Below are 24,059 nucleotides of genomic sequence, written 5' to 3'. Positions count from 1 at the left end.
AAACGTACTGCTGATGGAGAAAGTCAGCAGAGACACACACAGGGAGAGAGAGAAAAGCGGGCGTTTCGTACCAGAGGCCAGGCTAGGTTGTGCTGTGAGTGTGGGAAAGGCGATTAAAGGGTAAATAAACACTAAAATAATAAAATACCTAGAATAACCTGCTGTCAATACAAATACGATATAGGCGTACATCGCTACCACCCCACGGGCTGCCGCCACTGTCGCAGTTACACTGTCTTAACGAGAGCTCAACAGTCCAGGGAGCGAGTGTGTCGTGGTTCTGTTTCTCTCGGACCCGAGACACAAGACCGTGGACTTTTGTGTCGCGATTTCGGTCTCGGTTTCAGAATCGTTACAGCCCTAATGCACATACAGGGACTTGTGGACATACAAACAGGGAGGGAGATGTTGGAGTGATGGGCCGCCTCGTTAGTGACGCCCATGAGCAGTTTCTTGGGGTTAGGTTGCCTTGCTCAAGGGCACCTCGGCAATGCACAGGAGGTGAAACTGGCACCTCTCCAGCTACCAGTCCACACTCCATATTGTGGTCTGTGGGATTTGAACCATCTTGAACCGTCCATACTGTCAATGGATCGACTGTAAAACGTTGACTAGTGTCTAGCCCACTTGAGTGTGTATTAGCAGTTGAGTGACTTGTTTTGTTCTCTAGTGGAAGGTGTATTTCTACATTCTCTTGTCTTTGTGCCAAATTAAACACGTCCCAGACGTACGATTGTCCTGGAGATTAAACTGATATCAGTCCTCTCATCTGACTTTGCGTTTGATAACAAACAGCAAACACAAACTGTAAGACTGAAACTTTAGAAGCAAATACAGTCCCTCTCAACCGGCTGTGGCACAGGCACAAAAAGCACCAATCTGTGCAAACATTTCATACCCAGTGTAGCTGTGCTGTTTATCTGTAGCTCCACTTCCTGCTGACAGACACTCCACAGCTCTTCCTAGGCACAAGTTACTTTGTTAGTTTTGAAGTCTTCATCAGTGGATGGTGGATATTTGGGAGCTGTGTCAGGGTCTAGGGCTGGGCCGGGCGGCCAAGGCTTGATGAAATATGCATTGGCCAGTGATTGAGTTGAGTGACCTCGCCTGAGAATTGTGTGTGTGTGTGTGTGTGTGTGTGTGTGTGTGTGTCTGTGCAGGGGTTGACAAGAATAAGTCTCCATGGGACCATTTAATAGCACTTCAGCTCAGAGTGCGTGACGGCTCTATCTATTCAGCCTCTTTCACTGTTGTTATTGCATAGTCATGCAAGGTGTGCGTGGGTGTGTTCGTGTACGTGCACTCGTGTGTGTTGCCTGTGTGTTCTCAGGGTATTCCCGCCACAGACAGGTAGATTGGAGACCAGATTGCATGTAAATCTGAATGGGAGCTTCTGTGCAGAGTGTCTTCCTTCCCTATACCTATATGGAATAATATCTGTGCCTCAATTTTGAGAGGGAGATGGGACATTTTGAGGACAGAAAAAGATTCCTCGCAATCACACAAGTCACATTTCAAAGAGAAAGCATCCCTCAAGAAATACTTTAATTTGAGCAAACAAAAATATATTCTCAATAAACAATGATAACCACTCTGTTGGTTTTAGAATAAAGATACTGTGTTTTGGTGGACACACTAAAAGAATTCAGAAATGTAAGCAAATAGTAACACCACACATAGCGGTGTAAGAGAACAATGAGTCAGCGTTCTTACATAAAAACTTCTAAGCTAACGAAAACAACAACGGACGTATTCTCAAAGTCAAATGGAGTCAAACGTTTCTTCCAATTAATACAGTGATACCATGTTTAATACAAAGCCTTTTCTAGTATGAAACAATGACAAACTGAAAATGTTTGAACACAGTTTGAACATTTAATCTCAGAGCGTATCCTGTTAGCAGTGTTAACATGCAGAGCTACGGTCAACCAGCATGCTATGGTTTAGCCTAGCTCATTTAAGATGAACCTAACCTAACCTACACACTGTTTCTGGCATTAAAGAGACAGTGAAATATGAAATATGTTCCAATCACTGTCCCTGTGTTGTTTATTAATGTATCTCTAGTTACATGCTAAATATTGATATTTTTATGTCAAAATCTTTTTTTTTCTTTTCCTGTAAAACATCAAAATATTTTTTATGACTCATCTTGAACTCTAGGGCGGTTACATAAATGTATTCATTTATCAAATGGGATTTTGGGTGAGCTTATCCCACCCATCACATAAAACAGCACTTAACACTTGACATGTAGCAAATGCTTGGTTGGAGGTGAGTTTTTGGATATCAGCTGGCAAAACATTTGTGTACATTTCCAAATAATCTGGTACATCTCAAAATGTCCCACAACCCACTCAGCATTACATGTAATGCTATGTACCCTATGCATGCTGGGATCCTGAACAGGGCTAAGTGATATACTTGCATACAGACATGGTCATTTAAATCATTCCTCTTTATGGGCTCTGCTCAGAGATACTGAACTGTGTGGGCTAACAGGTCTTTCTCTGGCCCAACAATCCTCAGAACTTGTTTGCATTCATCACATATTTTGTATTATATAATAATCATTTGCATTAGTTTATTATCAGTAACTCTCTTTCTCTTCTGAGGTTTCTCTGTTCAGTGGAGAGCAAAATGCTTGTGTTGAAAACAGCATCAATGCTTATTATTTCTCTTCTTTAGTTAAACCCTTCCCGCATGAAGTGAAAAGAAGTTTTTTTAAGCGTGCTATTAGGCGTGCAAACTATTATTTTTATCAGCAAGCATACCGGTATTTGGCTGTTATTGCTCAGAAATATGTCATTAGGATTGTGATTGATATCAAAATGATGATATGATGAATCATCAAGTGCATCAGTGTGGTGTTAATTACTTTAGCCATAATTGTCAGTTTCTGCTGTTATAATTAGTAGAAAAATGTGAATAGATGTTGTAGTTAATACTGTATCTAACTGGATTGAAGGGAGCAGATTTCCCCCTTTTGATATCCACTAAACTTTGGTTCCATTTGAGGCAAGACTGTGACAGAGAAGTTTTAAAGGATCCCTCTGATGCTGTTCTGCCAAAATAAATATTAATTTCTTTTTGTCTTCAAGTATTTGTGCTCATCTCCTTCAGTGCTTGGAACCAGTCTTGTGTTAAATGAGGGCAGATAATAATAAAGCAGCATTGCAGTGAGATACAGTATACAGTAAAAAAATATACAGTACATACTGAAATTCATATTGGCCAAAACTCAATGATCATCTGTTTGTAAAAGCATTTAACATTATGCATCATGGGTCTCGTCTTCACATTTCATACACGTTACGTTTGTTGGTGTATTGTAGTAGCCATGGCTGCTGATCACGTGGTGGTCCTCCAGACAGAAATCATGTATTAATAAAGATGCTATCATCCCAGTGATGAGCCAGCTACAGGAAAATCCAAACTAGAAGCCTAACAACTGATTTTGCATTTGAGTCATTATCCAGCTTTGATCCCCACCACTAGCTGAATGTTAATTATTGTATCACAGCACAGTGCTGCTTTTCTCTGCAACTTTGATTCACTGATGTTTTTAATCACTAAAACATCACAGAGAGCTGGCCAAAAACAGGATAACACAACATTCAGTTTAGTTCAAGTGTGTGATTACAATGCAGAAGAGGAAATATATGCAGCACCTGCAGCCACTACAAAAGACGAATGGAAATGAATGAGCAGCTTTCTCTGCATTTTAAAATTAGAATTATTGTTTGTAAATTAATTCCTCATCTAAATGCAGTACAAGTAATAGTAACCCTAGCACTAAATGGGTGTGGTGTGTAACATTTTCTGAATATAAAAATCTGAATAGGGTTCAAAGTAACTAGCTTTAAAGTGTAAAACGCCTTTCTGTGTAGACACGGTGTAAGTTTGAACTTTGTGTAACTGGCTCCGGAACATTGGAGTTGTATAAAACAAAAGTGGCACAATCACCATGGTTGCTTTTAAGAAATGCTGATCAGCTTAAAAATAGAATCACAGGGGGATAAAAATCAAAGATGCAGGTTGCATTTTTTTTATTCCTGCCGCTGCAGAAAATGTTGGTTGGGGTATCTTTGTTTGTTTTTAAAAGTTTTATAAAAGAAAAAAAAATCTCAGCCAGAACTGCACAGGATGCACAGAATCACCTAATAAGTATGGAGGCAAACTTTTTACCTACTTGACACAGACATTGCAAGAGAATGGCAGCACAGCGGTGCAACTCCCAGAAGCTGCTGGAAATAATGAGAGAAAGGAGGAAATGACAAGAAAATTAAGGGTGACACAAGAAAACAAACTGAGAAAGGTAAACAGCTAAATATCTTTGAACCAGTCACTGCCATTAGTTTGGGTTTTAATACAGTTTGACTATGGTCTAAGACTTATGTCTAAAATCTGTGATGAGAATAACTCGTTTTAAAACATGTTAAATTGCTCAGTTAGTTAGTTTAAACTAAAGCAACAGTTGTCAGCTGTGCCCCACTGTGTTGTGGACCAGCAGCCTGAAGAGAAAGCTGCTGAATGTGTTTGTATTGATTGTGTGTTCTGGCTTTGTTGGTGGTTAGATGGGCTCACACATGGCTGGTTGTGACTGAGTGCTTGTTCGGGTACATGAAGCAGATATACAGGATGTTACTGTACACCAATAGGCTTAAATTGCCCAATGAATGTCTAGGATAAAAATGCACATGGTACTTCTGGGAGAGGTAATAGTTTCAAACATACAGATCTTATTATATTTCTTTTTGACAAGGCCTATGTAAGATTTTCTTTTTTTCTTTTCCCTGTTGCCTTTTCAGATTGTCTTTATACCGGTCACACTGAAGCTGAATATATGACCTCTTGTTATTGTTAGGATATCACATTATTTACTTATGTCCTCGTCCCCTCCACACTTAAGGTGAACATATACCACTGTAGACTGATGCAGTGCTCCTTGCGTTTAATGATTTTTCTGGGGGGAGGGGTTTTTGGATGTAAATGTGCGGACTCTTCCTAGTAAACCACATGTTATTCATCCCATCCCATAAATATACTGGACATTAAAAGGCTCTATTAATTAATAAATAATGTTCTCATTTTCATAGCATGCCACTTTTAACTCCGGAACCACTAGTGCATCCCTGACTTTTGACACATTGATTTACTATCTCAAAATGATGACTTAGCGTGACATATGTTCAACCTGTAGAGTCAGAATGTATCACTTAGGCAGTCAAAGCCGACTTAATATCTCCGTGTTTTTTGTGTATCAGTTTTTTCCTTCTCCTGGCATAAACCGGACCTTTGTTGTCATGGTAGCAGTAGTCAGGTGACATTTTCAAACGTTCACTTTTTAATTAGGTTTTGGCATCAGAACTACTTGGCTAGGTTAAAGAAAGCATCATGGTAAGATACATTTCTTACATCCCAATGGCAACCATGGGGGTAGGCGCTAGGTGTGACGCAGCAAGAAAATTAAATTGTGGGGGAAAGTGAAAATTGCAAAAATGATGATATGATTTTTTTTAATAATCTATTAAAAATCGTGGGCAACTTGTTCCAGTGAGAATACAATTGAACTGTTTGGAGGATAAATGTGAGACATTTTGTGTTGCACGTGTCTGCACGGTCTGCATCTTCACAGCTACAAACAAGGAAGTGAGTTTGGTGTTGGTAGCTAAACTTTTTTTCGGGAGGAAACTACAATGGTTGGTCAGATTTGCGTAAAAGTTGCGGTGGGTGGACAAAGTTGCAAGGTCCTGTAACCAATTGACAGGGATTGGTTGAATTTACGTTAACTGTTGTGATTGTAACTTCACCGCTAGATGACACTAAATCCTTCAGACTGGCCCTTTAAAATCTGTCTCCTCAGCACCTGTCAGTAAGAAAAAGCTGGACTCACAGTCTCCTCAGTGTAATTTGCTATAAAGCATCCCATGGCTGCTGAACATGAAAGTGCTGTGTGCAGTTTACTGACATCACCTGCAGTCCACAGTGATGACAGTCAAGAGAAATATTTGAGAGAAATGTGCCAATTTGACATAAACCAAATCCTGTACGGTGTACAGTGCAGGATTACTGGCACAAAATACACACACGCTTGTGCTCTCTCACAACACACGCATATACGCTCTCACATAGGCACCACTATAATTAATTTATGATCCAGTCCTATGATTTATTTTTATCCCCATGTGACCTTATGCGCTCCTTGAATATAAAAAGTCCTCAAGGATTTGTGGTGCTTGGCTGAGTTGAAGGCAAACGCGCACACACACCTCCCTGACTGCACAGCTAGAGTCCTGCTGGACCATGTATCATAACCCTTCATTTCTCCTCAAATGCCTGAACTCTCTCACCTTCCTTCTGCACCTCTTTTTCACTCATTTCCTCCATCTCTGCTCGTCCCTATGGAGCATCTGAAAATAGCAGCCAAGGGAAAAGTGGGTCAGCTGCCATGTGGAGGGGTAGGTGGGTGGGGGTGGGGGGTTGTGTATAGTGACTGTCTGTATGCGTAACCTAACAAACTGTCAGATACCTCCAAATCTCCGATTTTGAAGCTTTTTTTTAAAGTGTTGTGCAGCATTTCTTAGTCACACATTTTTCCCTTTTTTTTAGGTGAAGTAGAAAAATAACAAACACCAACTAATATTTTAATCCTTTAATCTACAAAATGTCTCATAATAGTTACAAATTTCACAATTTCACAAAGATTATGTCTCTTTATACAAATTGCTTGATGTGTGTCCTGCTCATAGTTCATTTATAAAATCCCAATGCACAATGAAGGGACAGGCATACTGGACTCACATTGCCCACCTTTTTTTTATCACACTTATAGTTTTGAGGTATGTGGTCCAAAATCTGACAAGTTGTTCTGAGTTTATATGTAAAGACAAAATAAAAACAAACCAATAGAAATAGCATTATCTAATACTGTCAGTATGCTGTAAAAAAAAATGTTTCTTTACAGTAAAATCTACAGTTTTAATAATGCTGCTGGTTATTTATATGTAAATCTCATCGTACCACCACAGGATTGTAGCACATATAAGATCTCTTTTAAGATCTCTGTCTGTGCAGAGTTTGACACTAGAAGGATGTTTTCACATTCATCTGCTGAAAGTGGAAAGTTTCTCTGTGCTCATTGAACATCTGATTTTAATAGTAAGGAAGTCAGTCCTGGTCCAGTATCAACTTGTACAGTGTGATGTAGAAACTTGAAGCCACCAGTGCACATCCACTGATAGAGGACTTTACAGTGAAGGAGGAGACATCTTGTGTCCAGCAGGAAAACCTTAAAAATGAACAACATTTGCGTGTTCAGAGATTCTGGAGGTTTTTTTGAAGGTACAAGGAGGAGATTACTGTTTAAGTATTTTAATGTGGTTTTTGCTAAAACAATATCAGACACACATCATTATGTACAGTATAAGTGTTTGTAATATTGTATGTCTGTTCTTTAAGTAATCATATAACAAAAGCCAGAAGCTAAAACATATTAAAATCTAAGTGATACTGGACTTGTGTTTACAGTGAAGGATTGCTGCTGTTTTCATGAGAAGTCTCCTTTATTACAGAGCAGTCATGTCTGTTTTCCGCTGTGTGCAAACTCGGCTCATGTGGCCCAGTGGATGATCTTATTATCTCTTATGTGTTAAACTAATACAGTTAGGCCTAATGGGTCCCATCCAAACAGCGCAGGAGGGGGCTACTGAGATAGCTCCAACGTTATGACACAAAGCAAGAGAGGTAGTGTGTGAAAATGTCAGAGAGAGGATAAAAGTGGGCAGTGTTTGTCCATGCCCTCTAGAACCACACATAGAGGAGTTTTATGATTTGATGCCCCTATTGACAGGATGATGTCATTCGTCTGTTTTATGATGAGGCAAAGGTGACTTGGTTTGGTGTAGGTCAGCGAAGATCATGGTTTCGGTTAAAATAAGTTCTTTGTCTTCATGGTTACAATAAGAACCACGCAGCAGTGCTGCAGTCAAGTATATTTTGCTGAGGCCAAGACTAGGACTAGTCCAAAGAGGTGCATCTCCAAGTCCAAAGAGGTTAGAGTCAAAGTCAAGGTCGAGTCCAAACAGATTCGAGTCCAAGTCACGTCCGAGTCCAAGGTGGTTCGAGTTCAAATCAAGTCCAGGTTCCAATGAGAGTTACAGAGTCAAGGAATGCAATTGCAAGTGGCATTGATTGGTTACAAATCAAAGAACTTATATAAAATCCAGACCAGGCGTCTAATTAAAACCTGCCTTTATCAAAACACGCAGCCACACCAGGCTAGTAGGGGAAATATAGATAAAGACAGGAGCCTATGACCCTGTTTCTTTTTGAATCTATATTGTTACAATCCAGAATATGTGTGTATCAAAAATGATGAAAATCTGAAATCCCTAACCTTTTGTTCTAGAGGTGTTTGTCTGGAAAATCCAACAAGCTAATGACAGCTAAACCAAGAATGTTACGAGTAGCTGTAGCCTCATACTCTGCAAGTACTTCAAGTGCTGTAAAGAAAATGATAAAATTCCACTGTGGACATTAATGCGTTAATGTAGAAGCCAACTACTTTTCTAGCATGTAGGGCAGCCCATACGGCACTGCACTGCATTTTCTCCACTGGAAGGGCACTCTAGATGGCACTTCATCATGTTTTCTTGCACACTGGGCCACTGTAGAGGGCACTTTATCATGTTCAAAAAAACATGATAAAGTGCCCTGTGGATCCACCAGTGACTGGCTCAATAGCTTTTTTTAGAATTGTGAAATGATTTAATGCCTCACACCACATTTGAATATTTCTGTTCAGGTTGTTTTCATCTGGTAGGGCCAGCGTGGACCTGCTTTCAAAGTTAGAATGAAAGCTGTGCATTTCAGCGTCGGACATGGGCGTCGCTTTGTTGGCGACTCAAAGGGGACTGAATCAGCCTGTGCTTTATATCACAGCGACATGTGGCACAGCATCCACACCTAGTTTGTCATGGTTTGTCATTCGATGGGATCCAGGGGCCCTAAAGAAAAATGGGCAATTTATCATCAGGGCGCTTAGACTTTATATCATTCCCTTAGATGATAAATGTGCATCACCATTTAAATCTTAAACACATTTTTCTTCAATGTACATGTAAAAAAACCCTTCCTTGAAATATGCTTTGCAATAATGTTATAAGCTGTCAGCTGGGTGAAAGGTGCTATACAAATACAGATCATGATGAAGTTGATACTGGTTTATTTCAGACGTGTGTATTTATTTGAATTCTTCACTGATCTGTTCTCTGCTGTTCTTTCTAGGATTCAAGTGTCCTGTCTGCTCCAAGTCTGTGGCGTCCAACGAAATGGAGGTTCACTTCATCATGTGTCTAAGCAAGCCTCGCCTCTCCTACAATGGTAAGGAACGCTGCTGTTTGTGTCTCTATTTACATTTTCTTTATATGACAGGATACTGCAGATCTTGTACTTAGAAGGAAAAGCCAGGCTCACTGTTGTGCCAGTACATAATGAACTGATTTTGGCCCTGCTATTTCGAGATTATGTATTTTTTCCATATTTATTGGTCTTCCCAATATTGTGCCAAGTTTCACTGCTGTTGTGCCGATAAATATTCATGACAAGGTGGGTGGGTCTATAGACTGATGCGTGTTGTCAAGCTACTCCTACCAAAACATGATAAATATGAATGAGGGGAAATGAGGAAATTCATAAAAATTCATAGGAGGAGTTTACACAAGCTGACATATTCAGTCACTCTTGAAAATACAACTGAGGCTACGAAGACCCCTAATGTCAATCAACCATTTCTGTGACATCTTCTCTTTAGTTTGAAGAGATGTTACTGGTCCCATCTGAGGCAATTATGTCTGTGTGCTTTTTAAGCGTTTGGTTTCATTCCACTGGAGCAGCAAACAACTGTTTGTACAGTGACTCAAATAGTGACAGAGGTAGCATTAAAGCTGCAGTAGGTAACTTTTATAAAAATAACTTGGTAGTATGGGAGACAGTTAATCTGGTCCCTCTGGCTAGTGCTTCTTAATGCATTTACAAGAATCCACCGTACCCGAAAACAAAACATCCAATCAGAGCCAAGAAAGATAGAAGGACACTTTGGCTTGGTGGCTTAAAGATATTGATTGCTAAGTCTCATTCCCAGTGTTGGTATTTGACAAACAAGACTCAACAGTCAAATATCTTTCTCAGCTCTGATTGGTTGTTTTCTTACCGGCCTGGTGGATTTTTGTAAATACCACTATGAGCACTAGGATGAGCCAGAGGAAAAAGATTTTTTCACAGATTATCTGTCTCATGTTCTACTATCAGGATATAGTGAACGTTTCTGCAAATATGACAAAAAGTTATAAGTTACCTACTGACGCTTTAACTACCATAGTCTTATTACTCAAACCAAACTACAGGCATGAAAGCAACCTTAAAACCTTTAAACTTTGCAATAAATATCCATTTTGCTAAAAGCCAAAGTTCTCTTCCTCTTTAATAAGTGCTATTAATTGCAAGAAGGGCATTACATTTTAACCAACTTCTTCACACGGTTGAGGTTAGTAGAAAGGGAACTTGGAATTCAACACAAGTGATAGAAAAATACATTACAATAAATGATAAGTTCTACATTACTGATTTGAATAAATAAAATAACTGGACTGGTAGCATCAGTAGTGTCGGACATCTAAAGAAACTAGATCTGAATACATGAATAGTGCAATGCGGGTTTCCAGGCGTCTTCTTTACACTGCACAGTTAACTTAACTAAGCAAATCATTGCAAATTCCACATAAGAATTTATGGCACTTGCATCTCTCTAACCTTTTACATTTTATTCAATATAATTTTACAAATTAATCAGATGGGATGACTGCCAAAAAAAGCAACTTTAATATGCTGACCCCTCAGCTTTTAATACATATTACTTCAGATCCTAAAAAACTAGTATATTAAGTATGTCGTCATACAAATAAAGTTTACCATCAATAACCTTGATGATCAATACGCAGCTTTGTCTCACCGGTTCCCATGTGATGTAAAAAAAAGTCAAGGATGTGTAACAGTGCAGAGCTGTGACAGCCAGGCATGTCAGGCTCCTATATTTTGCTTTATTGATCGTCTGTGGAGTGCAGCGTTGTTTTAGCTCATCCCTCACTGTCTCTCCATGCTGGCCGTCTCTCTGTTATTCAACCATCAGTTGACTGATTCGATTTCATGACCACTAATCTCCTTAGTGTGTTTCATGTTTTGGGGGAATGATACCTGCTGTTAGTTGTAGTGAATCCTACAGGAACACAGCAAACTTTTGGGAATTTGGGAAATTGGTCAACCAACTAATGAGTGACAAAATGCCAAAATGATTGGGATCACTGGATACATGACTGGATCACTGTTTCCATCAATTTACCATCAAACACAACTTGATGTTAAAATTGTAGGCTTGATTTTAAGCAGCGGGCGTACTAGCATAATTTGTGACATCACAAATAGTTTGGAAGTCAATCCTGGTCCAATATGCAACTTGTACAGTGAGAAATATTCATATTCTGTATAATACTGAGGTATGTGCTGTTTTTTGTTGCAGTCCATCTCAAAATGCACATTTTTATAAGCCAAGTGCACCACAAGACTTGAAGGGATGATGCAAGCTGTTGCTGACTTTCCCCAGAGGTTTTAACATCATTCATGTTTATTGTTACTCTGTGTCCACAGTGAGACTCAGGGCTGTTTATGGATGAAATAAAAATGTACATAAAGAGCACAAAAAAGGAGTCAGTAACGGTGCTGCAGACACACTGTCTACCTTCCAGTCTACTGTTTATTTCCTGCAGCAGGCTGCTCTTTTAATTATGGCCTGGGCTGCCACTCCTGGTTGCTTGGAGACACATGATTGACAGAAGCCATGTCTGTTCATTGCCCCTAGCAACTCGTTGACTGACAGTTAACTTGTTTGACTCAAGACTGTGCACATGTACGTCTGATCTGGAGCCTGAAGGTCACCTTGTAGAAGTCTGCGTTTGTGTGCGTAGCAGGGACGGTGTTGTCGTGTTTGTGATGATAATGATAATGTAACCACGCAGACGAAATCATGTAAAGTTGTTAGAGGGAGGCAGAGGAGGGAAGTCGTTTTTACAGCTCCACAAATAGCAGTCAACAAGGCCCACAAGGCCAGGGCAGTAAAAAATAATGCAAGTTTCGAGCCTGCAGCTGAATTCAGACTGTGAGAGGAAAGAAGATTGAGTGACAGAGACAGAGAGAGGAGAGTGAAACTGTCTTAAGGAAGATGGGATCCAGAGTGATGGAGTACCCTGATGGCTGATAACGGTCGAGAGGAGAAAGGGTAAAAGGAGAAAGACTCCCATAATTCCTCTCTTTTTTTTATACAGCTCTGTCTGTCCTGTCACTCTTTATTTCCAGCAAATTACTCTCTTTCGTTCTCCCTCTGTCCCTCTCTCCTCTGTGAGTCTGTCTGTCTGTCTGTCTGTCCGGCTCTGTTCCCGCTGTGTAATCTCTCTGTAATTTCACTTTTTTCCCCCTCCCTCTCTGTCCCTCCCTCCCTCTCTCTCTGTTCTCTTGGGTTTCTGAGACCCACAAAACGGGCCGAGCTGCAGCTTATCTCGTTTCCCAGCATGCTCAGGGGTCTATTGTCAATCACCTGGGCCTACCGGCTGTGGCACATCAGCACATCTCTGAGCAAGGTCATTACACATGCACACATTTACTGTACAATAGATGCAGGAACACAATCAGACTCTTAAAGGAGGACCACACTGACTTTGCGGGAGTTTAATCCAACAGTCACTTTTCTCAATATGTAATTATTAGCACCAAGTCATCTGCGTATATGCACTGCCTGTCTGCTGCACATGTTAATGCGGTGTAATGTTAAGGAGTCACAATGGTGTTTTTCCTGTTTTAACCCATTATCTTCACATTTAGTATAGTTTATGTTCATACAAAAAGCTTTTACATCTATTTCTGTCCTTCTGTCAGCCTAGAAATGTCATTACCGTGTGGAGATGAAGTTAAAACTGAGATGCATACAAACAAAAAGATTAATAATTTGCAAACATTCAACCAATCCTCATGAATTCTGTGTGACCTCGCAACTTCTCCTAAATTTGACCCATCATTGTAGTTTCATAGCAGGCCCCTGCGCAAAATGTCGAGCCATACGTCATCAAACTCATACTTATTGTATTTTCACTGGAACAAAGTTGTCATAGATTTTTAATACATTTTACAAAAAACTGGTAAAGACCCTTAATAAAGCCGTTTCACCTTAAGAATCAGTGTTTCTCTGACGCTGTTTGGTGGACAAAGGACATTCCATGGGCTGTGAGCTGAGCTGCAGATAATGTTAGATTATCCTAGTAACTAAAGATCCAGATGTCATCTGGTTAAAATGTATAGTTAAAAACCACCAAGATCTGAATCAAGAGTGAATCAAAAATTTTTTGCTTGAAATGTGATAAAAAGTCAATTTATGGATTCTGGCAGACAACCACAACGCTGACTCAGGCGTTGACAGGCGACCAGTGAAAGGCAGCGTTATCTGAATAAAAAGACAGATTTGTCTGAGTTTGAACATTGTTGGAAACAATTGGGATAATGGAAGTACACAACTCAACTGCATATAGAACATAGAGCTAGAGTTTATAGACATTTTAATGTGGATATGTTACATATTGTATCTTTATGTTACAAGAGAAAAGGTATAGTATGAGATTATAGTAGGTTTTTTATTTTTTCACATTTTTATTGTCATATCTATCCTTAAGGTGTGGTATGGTTAAAAAAGCACATTTACTAAGGCTGCAGACACTGAGAGACTCTTCTGACATTTGCACTGCATACCAGTAACAACTAGGTGAAATAACTTATAATAAATGTGACACTAAATGCCCCATTTTCACTTTCTCTGACAGCTTTAATTTCTTGTATAAATCTAAATGTACTAAATCAAATTAAAACACACGAACCAAGTGTGTTATGTGTGTCTCTGTGCTCGCCCACTTGCCTGCACTGTGTGTGCATGAGTTTGTGTGAAGCAGGTGAGGGTTATAGGTAGCACACTGAGTCCACGTGAGCTGACCACCAGATCTTTTCTGGGCTTGACTTTGCATGATGATATTTTAATGCCTCTCACTAAATATAGCCCCTCGCACAGAGAGGAAGTGGGGGCCACATGCACACATAGATGTCAGGGGGGTGGTATGGAGACGCAGGGAGCCAGATAGAGTGTGTGTGTGTGTGTGTGTGAGAGAGAAAAGGTACAGAGAAAAGTGGAGACGTGGAGCCTCTTGCAGCTCAGGTCATCGGAGGACACAGAAAGAGACAAGAAAGAGGGAATTGAGTGCTGTGATTCAGAGGAGCAAAGAGCGACTCCTCTAACTCATAATTGATGTGAAGGTGTTGGATGCCAAATGTCTGTTGGCAAGCCAGCAGCCAGGAGAGACAGCTGAAAGTCAAGAGGGAAACCGGGGAAAGGAAAGGAGACAGTTGGTGATTGAGAGACGCGGGAAAGGCTGCACGACCTAAGAGCAGAGAGTTTTACATATACCCCACCCCATTTTTCAGATTATATCCTAAGGATGTAACTGTCAGTCAGTTCATCCGTCTGTCCATTTATTCGCCCAACACTTCGGTCCAGAGAAAGATATCTTGGCAAGTACTGCCAAATTGCTATGACATTTAGGGTTAATTCATGATTCCCAGAGGATAAACCCTAATGACTTTGGTGTCCTCCTGTCCTTCGCTCAAGTACCTTCCGAAAGCTAAAAAATCTATTTGTGCCCAAGAAATAGTAAAATCTAACTGACAGCATGCTATTAAACTTATTGAGCATGTTCATGCTCCCCAGAGGTTGCAGACAATTCCAATTTTTCCCTTTACACTTCAAACAGCAGCTTATCGCAGTTTTCTGACAGTTCTGCTCTGACAAATTCTCCTTACACTACCTGTCCCGTACCAGTAGAGTGACACAGATAAAGTGAGCCACTAGCTGGTGAACATAGTGGAAAGTTTAGCTGCTAAAAAGCCAGAGGAAGTCAGAAACAACTATAAATGAATGTTACTATAATGTTACTCTTCATTTGCTGGATCTGTAAACTGTTTGCTCACACAATCGACATAACTTTATAAGGTGATAATATGTCAATGTTTGTTCAATAACCCTAGCCACATGTTTATTATTGTAACCAATACGACAAAGGTCCCTTAACCCTATTGTAACCAACCAGCATTTTCACGTGATAAAACAGATTTATTTTTCAGCAGTGAATTATAACAGCTCTATAAGACAGAGAAATGTTGTCCTGCTGATCGGGGAATCAGAGAGACAGAGAGTAACTAGAACCACAGTTACGACAGTTTGTAAAAGTTTCTGTGTTGTACCTGTGTTGCAATGTATGCTAAGCTAGCGGCTCGAAGAAGCTAACTCTCCAGTGTGTGTGAGGGAGTGTCGGGCTACAGCTACGTAGCAGGCCACAGTTTGCAGAGTCGGGAGAGTTTTCATAGGTTGGTGACGAAAGCTGGCACCACATAGGCTTCCAGATCAGGCAATAGCGAAATTCAATTGCAATAGCTGGGTTTTAACCAGTAGAGGGCGGTCACTCTTAATATTTATAGCACAATATGTAAAATTCAAATACTTTGCACTAAAATGTCAAGATTTGGACCTAAATCAATCAAAAACACTACTAAATACCCATATGAACAGGTAGTTTCTCTTTAATATAGTTACAGTATGTTGTACTGCAATGACCCAGTTTCAGCTCCAGGAAACTGGATACCGGGTCATGTGCTGGTGCATGAGGGGTTAAAAGCTCACTAATGTAGCTTCAAGATCATGAAAGTGGTCATAAATCTACAATAAAATCATATAATCAGCTCTGAAGTTCATTGGGAGTCAGTGGAGGTTAGCTGGAACAGTGGCGATACGCTCCTATCTGATCCAGTTAAAAGCCTCGCAGCTGCATTTCGTGCTGCAATCGATGCAGAGAGTTTTGGCTGAGGCAAGACTATGATGAGTTAGGGCTCTAACTTTATCCAGATGACCTCATTTTTTAAACATTTCACAGGTGAAGGAAACAATATTGAACAACCCTCTTTGCTTGATTATTAAAGCCGGGGTCAGATGTTGACTTTAGATTTAATACACCCTGCCTTCACCGTCAGACGGGGACAATCGTGTCTCTTAAAGGACTGTGCAGACTTATTGGGAGTTGATTAATCTCTGAGTGTTTCCTGGTTGGATTTGTATGCTAAGGATATTTTAGGAAGAGGAAGAGGAGGAGTAGAGCTGCCGTATTGTTATCCGACAGTGCATGCAGATTCCTGCGATTTAATCTGGAGCACTCTGTCGGAGAGATGCTGGGTGTTTTCAGTGGGGGGTGATGGAGGATGGAGGGATGGAGGAATGTGCTACAGTGAACAATGGAATAAAGGGGGGTCAGAAGATGAGAGAGATATAGAGAGAGGGAGGAGGCGAGTGGGGTTATGGGAGTTTGTTGAGGAACTAAGCTGATTTGCAGTCAGAGCATATGTCTCCTGTCTTTCATTTTATCTTACAGTCTACCCCCCTCTCCTTATCTATCTATCTATCTATCTATCTATCTGGATTTAAGATTCTTATTCAATCAGCGTTTCTCTGTAACTTTTTTTGAATAATCTTTTTGGACAGCATTTATGTTTTATTTTACAGATAGGGAACAAGTGTCCACTATCATTCTGGCAGATCCTAAAAACTGGATTTTTTTTGCTATCAAGGCAGTAATGTATGACATTTTAATAATAATAAATGTTAATGTGGCCTCCCTCTGTGGCAGTGCAACACTGATTGAACCTTTATCCAGCTGAGGTATGTAAAGTGCATTTATTCGAGTGCTGCACTTAAATCCTGTCACTTTACTTGAGTATTGCTGTACTTAAGACTTTAATTTGCACAATGTTTTATGCCTTTTTTATTGGAAGCAGTTTTTTTCAGGTGCTGCTTTAGATCCCTTTGTCAAAGAAAACAATCACAAGGTTTCCTTAACCTCAGTTCCAAAATGATTGGCAAAACACAGACACCTCTTGCTCAAAAAGGTCCTCAAAAAGGTACATGTTTACTATGAATTCTTCTAGAAATGGAGGGGTTTTTATTCTACAGGGATCCCACACATCCTGGAAAATCTTGAAAATCTGGATATATAGATACTTGTTTCCCACTCCTGGAAACATCTGGGAATTGATTTAAATTACCAAATATTTGGGAAATAATCTAGTAAATTATATTGTAGCCCCTAATTCAGATTGCCTACGTAAGCTTGGGTCAGAGGAAAACTGTAGTAAACTGTAGTCAAATCAACGGAGATGCTGCAGAAAAATGTAATGAGAACGAGCCACTTACCTGTAATGAACCTCACTCATCAATTCATCAAGAACCCTTCATCATTAAAAAAAGAGGACTAAAACTGGAGTTAAATGTGTAAATACTAGCGGTAAATTACATGGCTGCTTGTGAGCAAGTGCTGTTCTGTATTGTCAAAAAAACTCCTGGAGGTCCTCAAAATGATTTCTTAAAAAGAGCGGGAACCCTTATTCCAGAACATTATTTGTGAACAGCCTTTGTGGTCTTAGATACCTCCTTGTTGGTCAGCAATGAAATGAGTTTAAGCCGGTCTATATATGTTCGTGCAATAGAGACTGAGGACTTTTTGGATTCCAGTGTAAACCCGGAACACAGGAAATAGACAAAAGTAAGGTAGTGTGTAAGCTGTGCCAGGCAGTACTAAAATACTGCAATAACACAACAATTTTGCGCAACCACTTAAGCTGACACCATGCAGATGCTCTGCAGCAACCCGCGGCTAAACCTGTGGATTCAAAACAGACACAACTCGACAGATCCTTCCTTTGCAAACTGCCGCCAAACTCTGCCCGCGCACAGAAGATAATGGAGTCTGTGGCCGCCTTCATATATAAAGACCTACGACCGTACATTGTCGTGGAAAACGGGGGTTTTAAGAAAATGGTATACACACTTGAACCACGATACGCCATACCAACACGCAAACACATGGTGGAAGTCGCCGTCCCGAAGCTGTACACAGAGGTAAAGAAAGCGGTTTTGGAGTCGTTGAAGTCGGCAATTATTTTAAAATTATCAACAGGTACTCTAATTAATTATTTGTGTAATTCTACTTATTACTGAATCGATATCGAAACATTTTAAGGTACGCACCAAGAAAAAAGCAAAGGAAAAATTATTTCTTTGCATTTTTTATTCAATTATGATAACAATAACAACAATCAATAGTTTTTCTTAAATTAGACCCTACAGTATTTCAGATACAGTCCTCTACCAAACGGTTGAGACGTCTGTTCATAATAAAAGAACAACATTCAGAACAAGTCACATTAGGGGGAATTTCTTGACCAATATTTCTCACTCACAAATATTTTTTGGTGGTCATGCAACAGCACAAATGGGTTTTGACCTGTTGTGCAACTGCACTAATGATTTTGGTCAGGGGTGCAACAGCACTTATTTTGCCTTTGGCCACTCATTTCTGATGGTATGCTGCAAAGCATTCCTGCTTTGCATTCATACACAGGAATACATCACATTTCTGGCATTTCCATCTCGACACTCGACACTCACAGAGGTTGCATCGCCCCTGATTGTTAGATTGAAGTGGAGGACACTTGAGGGCAGTTTAGCACACATTTTGGCTCCCAAGGGGGCACTTTAGCATGCGTTTTGGCTCCCAAAAGGGCATTTTAGCACGCGTTTTGGCTCCCAAAAGGGCACTTGAGGGCATTTTAGCATGCGTTTTGGCTCCCAAGGGGGCACTTTAGCATGCGCTTTGGCTCCCAAGGGGGAACTTTAACACGTGTTATGGCTCCCAAGAGGGCACTTGAGGGCAGTTTAGCACACGTTTTGGCTCCCAAGAGGGCACTTGAGGGCAGTTTAGCACACGTTTTGGCTCCCAAGGGGGCACTTGAGGGCATTTTAGCATGCGTTTTGGCTCCCAAGATGGCACTTGAGGGCAGTTTAGCACACGTTTTGGCTCCCAAGGGGGCACTTTAGCATGCGCTTTGGCTCCCAAGGGGAACTTTAACACGTGTTATGGCTCCCAAGAGGGCACTTGAGGGCAGTTTAGCACACGTTTTGGCTCCCAAGAGGGCACTTGAGGGCAGTTTAGCACACGTTTTGGCTCCCAAGGGGGCACTTGAGGGCAGTTTAGCACACGTTTTGGTTCCCAAGGGGGCACTGTAGCACGCATTTTGGCTCCCAAGAGGGCACTTGAGGGCAGTTTAGCACATGTTTTGGCTCCCAAGAGGGCACTTGAGGGCAGTTTAGCACACGTTTTGGCTCCCAAGAGGGCACTTGAGGGCAGTTTAGCACACGTTTTTGCTCCCAAGAGGGCACTTGAGGGCAGTTTAGCACACGTTTTGGCTCCCAAGAGGGCACTTGAGGGCATTTTAGCACGCGTTTTGGCTCCCAAGATGGCACTTGAGGGCTGTTTAGCACACATTTTGGCTCCCAAGGGGGCACTGTAGCACGCGTTTTGGCTCCCAAGAGGGCACTTGAGGGCAGTTTAGCACATGTTTTGGCTCCCAAGGGGGCACTTGAGGGCAGTTTAGCACGCGTTTTGGCTCCCAAGGGGGCACTTGAGGGCAGTTTAGCATGCGTTTTGGCTCCCAAGGGGGCACTTGAGGGCAGTTTAGCACACGTTTTGGCTCCCAAGGGGCACTTTAGCACGCGTTTTGGCTCCCAAGGGCGCACTTTAGCACACGTTTTGGCTCCCAAGGGCGCACTTTAGCACGCATTTTGGCTCCCAAAGGCGCACTTTAGCACACGTTTTGGCTTCCAAGATGGCACTTGAGGGCAGTTTAGCACGCGTTTTGGCTCCCGAGGGGCATTTTAGCACGCGTTTTGGCTCCCAAGGGGGCAGTTTAGCACGCATTTTGGCTCCCAAGGGGGCACTTTAGCACGCGTTTTGGCTCCCAAGGTGGCACTTGAGGGCAGTTCAGCACACGTTTTGGCTCCCAAGGGGGCACTTTAGCACACGTTTTGGCTCCCAAGATGGCACTTGAGGGCACTTTAGCACGCGTTTTTCAACAATTGCCCCATAACATTAAATTAATCATTTGAACAACACTAACCCTTTTGTTCATTTTAAATAGCTCATTTTACCAACATTAGCTAGCTTCTCTACCTTTACCATAAAATGACAACTCAACCGTTTGGTAGAGAACTTTTTGAAAAAATTATTTGACCCTTATAAGACTTATTTTTGTTGAATTAAGTTACATAATTCTGTTTAACAACTCCTCTGAAACGATAATATGTCAACAAAATAATATTACCTTTGAAAGTCCCGCCGATATGCGTCATCAAAGGATGGGTGAATTTTCGCTATGTCACTTCCTGTTTGAAGGAACGCTGAAAAGGCATACTGCTCACAGACACAGGGCCATGTAGTGGATTTTTTTAGCATTGCACAACTACACCAAAGGGTAGAGATGGCTCATTCAGGTTGAGTTAAGCTTGATGCATTTTTCAATTAAATATAGTGACTTAAAGTGTGGTCTACCAAATGGTTGAGTAGTACCTTAAAGGGTTAAATTAATATCGAGTCGAATCAAATCGATATCGAATCGAATTGTGACCTAGAGAATCAAAATCGAATCGTGAGGTTCTTAACAATACCCAGCCCTAATGCATACAAGTGCTTTTTTTTGGTTTGGGTTGGTTATGGGCAGAATATCAGGTTAAGCCAGTCAGAGTAAGAGTAGAACGGGTGTGATGACTAGGGGTGTAAAAAAAAAAAGAGAAATATTGTATTGTGATCTTTGTGTGTTTAATCCCCCAACCACTAGATAGCAAACCTTATTCAACTCAGATTTTATGCATATTGTGATGTGTTCCTTATACTATGAAATGTTTTCTTAAAATTAGATTTTTTTTATTAAATCACATCAAATTTATCGCCAAGCATACAGTATCATAATATATCACAATGTATTGAATTGTAACCCCTGTATCGTGATACGTATCGTATTGCCATATTCTTGCCGATACACAGCACTAGTCCTGACTTCACATGACTTTCTTGGGAAAATATGGTGAAACAGGACATTGCTGGGAAATAGCATCGAGTGAACAGTCAAAGAGAAGAATGATAAGCAGTTAAAGGAGAGAAAAAATACAAAGTTCACCACCAATCATGATGCGCAAAGAAAAAAGCTGCAGATAATTGGTGACAAGCTGTGATCAGCTTGGCTCTTAATTGACTCACTGTGGATTAGAAGCTGGGGTTTCTGCTTTACCCGCCAGCCAGTCTCAAACTGGAGCAGGCTGCACAGTCTTTGTAGAGGTGGCCGACAGTGACAGATGGGAAATAAGGTATTGTGTGAAATAACATGTAGTACTATATTATCTGCTGTATATTTCAGGTTCAGTGTTCAAAGCTTTATTTGTTGCATGCAGTGTATTTATTCTCAGTGTGTTACGACATCACACCATATGCATGAAGTGCAGCTTCTTGCAGCTGTGCTTTCTGTACTGCTGTTTGTGTGTCATGTTAGAGAAGATAACTGTAGCTTATTATATGTGTGCCCTTCCTCTATTCCCCATCATTTCCAAAAACACACTTCTTCATCATTCAGCTTCACCATGAGGCACAACCAATTAGGGCTGCATATGGTCCAAACATCACATTGCAATTGCAATATGATTTGCAGTTAGCAGGAATCCTCATATAGTGCTCCTCCTATTTCTACAACATGCTAACTGTCACCAACAGGACAAAATTCACACGAATCACCAACACAGCGGACAGATAATCAGACTCCCCACACCCAATCTCACAGAACTAAACAACAGGGCCATCTCACGCATTGCAACCACAATAGAACTGGACATTACACACCCACTCAATCAATATCTCACCCCACTGCCTTCTGGACGGAGGTACTGAACACTGAGGTTCAAGAAAGCTCGCTATGGGAAAAGCCTGATCCCTGCAGCTATTGCTGCTCTAAACAAAGGGGCGTGAGTGTGTAACCTGTCATGTATTATTTATTCGATTGTTTGTTTCTTTTTTGTTTTTGCTTTGTTTTTTCTGAAGATTTGTTAATTGTGGATAGTGTGTTTCTTTGTTGAGTGTATGGTGTTGCCTGCAGGTGCAGTGATGTGGACATGAATTTCCCCCTTGGAGGACAATAGATTGAATTGATTGATTGATTGATCATTTTTGCATCACAAATTTACGAAGCTTGAAGCAAACAAACCGGTTTTCTTACATTGGAGAACACGATTTGTAGGCCAGGGCATCTCCTCAGAACTGCAGTACAGTTATAATGCTGTTTGTCACCCAATTTACATTTATCAAAAAATTGCAGCTGCTGCGATTTGCACATTGCACTGGGCCACATTGCGATTAATTGTGCAACCCTACTACCCATTTCCATCTCCAACTACAGGACTGAAGGGGGTGATACTCTGTGCCTAGACCCCTATAGCAAGGGGACCACATTTAACCACAGACCTTATTTCAGGCATCTAACAAAAAAAAACACATTCAAATAACACATTATCTTCTACACAGGGAAACCAGAGGGGCCAAACTCATTTCCAGGTTTTAGGACTCATTCACAAGCAGCTTTTGTGTCTAGTTGTGCAGCCCAAGGAGAGAGACAGAGAAAGGTGTACTGGATGGAGAAGGGTTAAGTTAGCAGTTAGCTGTGAATATAATATGAATGTTTGGTTTAGGCTAAAATCTTTCAGAACATAAATGCTACAACTTCTCAAGAACCAAGCAGTTCCTGAGTTTTGTTTACCAGCATGTGAAAACAGTGTTTAGCCTTTAAGCTTGCTACAACATCTGCCCAAGTAAAGAAGATTAGCTTAGTCTTTGACATACAATAAATAATAACTTCATAATCTTGGATTGTTAGTCATGAATATTTAATGTTATACTTAAAGGACCAGTACGTAGGATTTAGTGGCATGTAGCCGTAACTAAATACCTCTCGCTTTCCAAGCGTGTAATTCCGGTGAAACTTTGGTGAAAACGCAAAAGGCCCTATCTGGAGCAAGTGTTTGGTTTGTCTGTTCTGGGCTACTGTAGAAACCTGTAGGTTGACAGCCTCCGTAGAAGAGGACCCACTTCCTCTGTATATATAAACAGCTCATTCTAAGGTAACAAAAACACAACAATTCTTATATTCAGGGTGATTATACACTGAATTATTGAAAACATACCTATGAATATTATATTCCATTTCTGCCAACACACAATACACAATAACACTGGACCTTTAAAATTTGAAGCCAAGGGTTCAGGGGCGTTAAATGTGAACATGCATGTGAATAAAACTTGTGATCAACTTGCTGTGCAGTAGCGTAACACCACATTTGCGATATTAACTTATTTTTTTTTCTCTTCCTTCCAAGCTTACAACTGACTGAATGACAACGACTGACTGAATGTAAAAAAAAAACAACTTTATAAACTATAGTTGAGGTTTTTAGACTGCCTTACCATTCAAGACTTTTTAAAAGCCTTCGTTCATTACAGTAAATAGCTGTGTGGAAATCAAAGTATACACTTGTGAATTTTCATATGACGGATGCTGTTATTTTTCTACAGTGGAAATGAACTTGAGGCTCCTAATTTATCCTGAATCTTTGTGCATTTTCATTGGTACAAGCAGAAACTAACCACTATATCTGCTCTGTGTAATGCACCAACATGCTCTCCTAACTGCCCTCTGCTGTGTTTGATATGCTGTTAGGGTTTGAAATTGTCTTTGGTGCATACTGATACATGTTCTGCTCTGTGTGTGTGTGTGTGTGTGTGTGTGTGTGTGTGTGTGTGTGTGTGTGTGTGTGCACCTGCCACTTTAGATGATGTGTTGGCGAGGGATGCCGGTGAGTGTGTGATCTGTCTAGAGGAACTGCAGCAAGGGGACACCATAGCCAGACTGCCATGCCTCTGCATCTACCACAAAAGGTGACACACAGACACGAACACACACACACACACACACCTACACACTCGCACACACACAGA

The 24,059-nt window shown here is 40.8% G+C and overlaps 1 protein-coding gene across 1 annotated transcript in view; it reads left to right on the top strand.

Moving 5' to 3' along the window:
- znrf1 (zinc and ring finger 1) overlaps nt 1-24,059 on the top strand; it is a 59,872-nt gene that overhangs the window by 27,204 nt on the left and 8,609 nt on the right. The window contains exons 2-3 of the mRNA XM_051383348.1: nt 9,289-9,384; nt 23,894-23,999. Coding sequence (XP_051239308.1) covers nt 9,289-9,384; nt 23,894-23,999 — 202 coding nt within the window. The remainder of the gene's footprint in view (nt 1-9,288; nt 9,385-23,893; nt 24,000-24,059) is intronic.

The sequence above is a fragment of the Dicentrarchus labrax genome, unplaced genomic scaffold, assembly GCF_905237075.1.
Source record: "Dicentrarchus labrax unplaced genomic scaffold, dlabrax2021, whole genome shotgun sequence".
In the NCBI taxonomy this organism is placed as follows: domain Eukaryota; kingdom Metazoa; phylum Chordata; class Actinopteri; family Moronidae; genus Dicentrarchus; species Dicentrarchus labrax.
The sequence above is the reverse complement of the archived record's forward strand: the minus strand, read 5'-3'. Positions and strand labels throughout refer to the sequence as shown.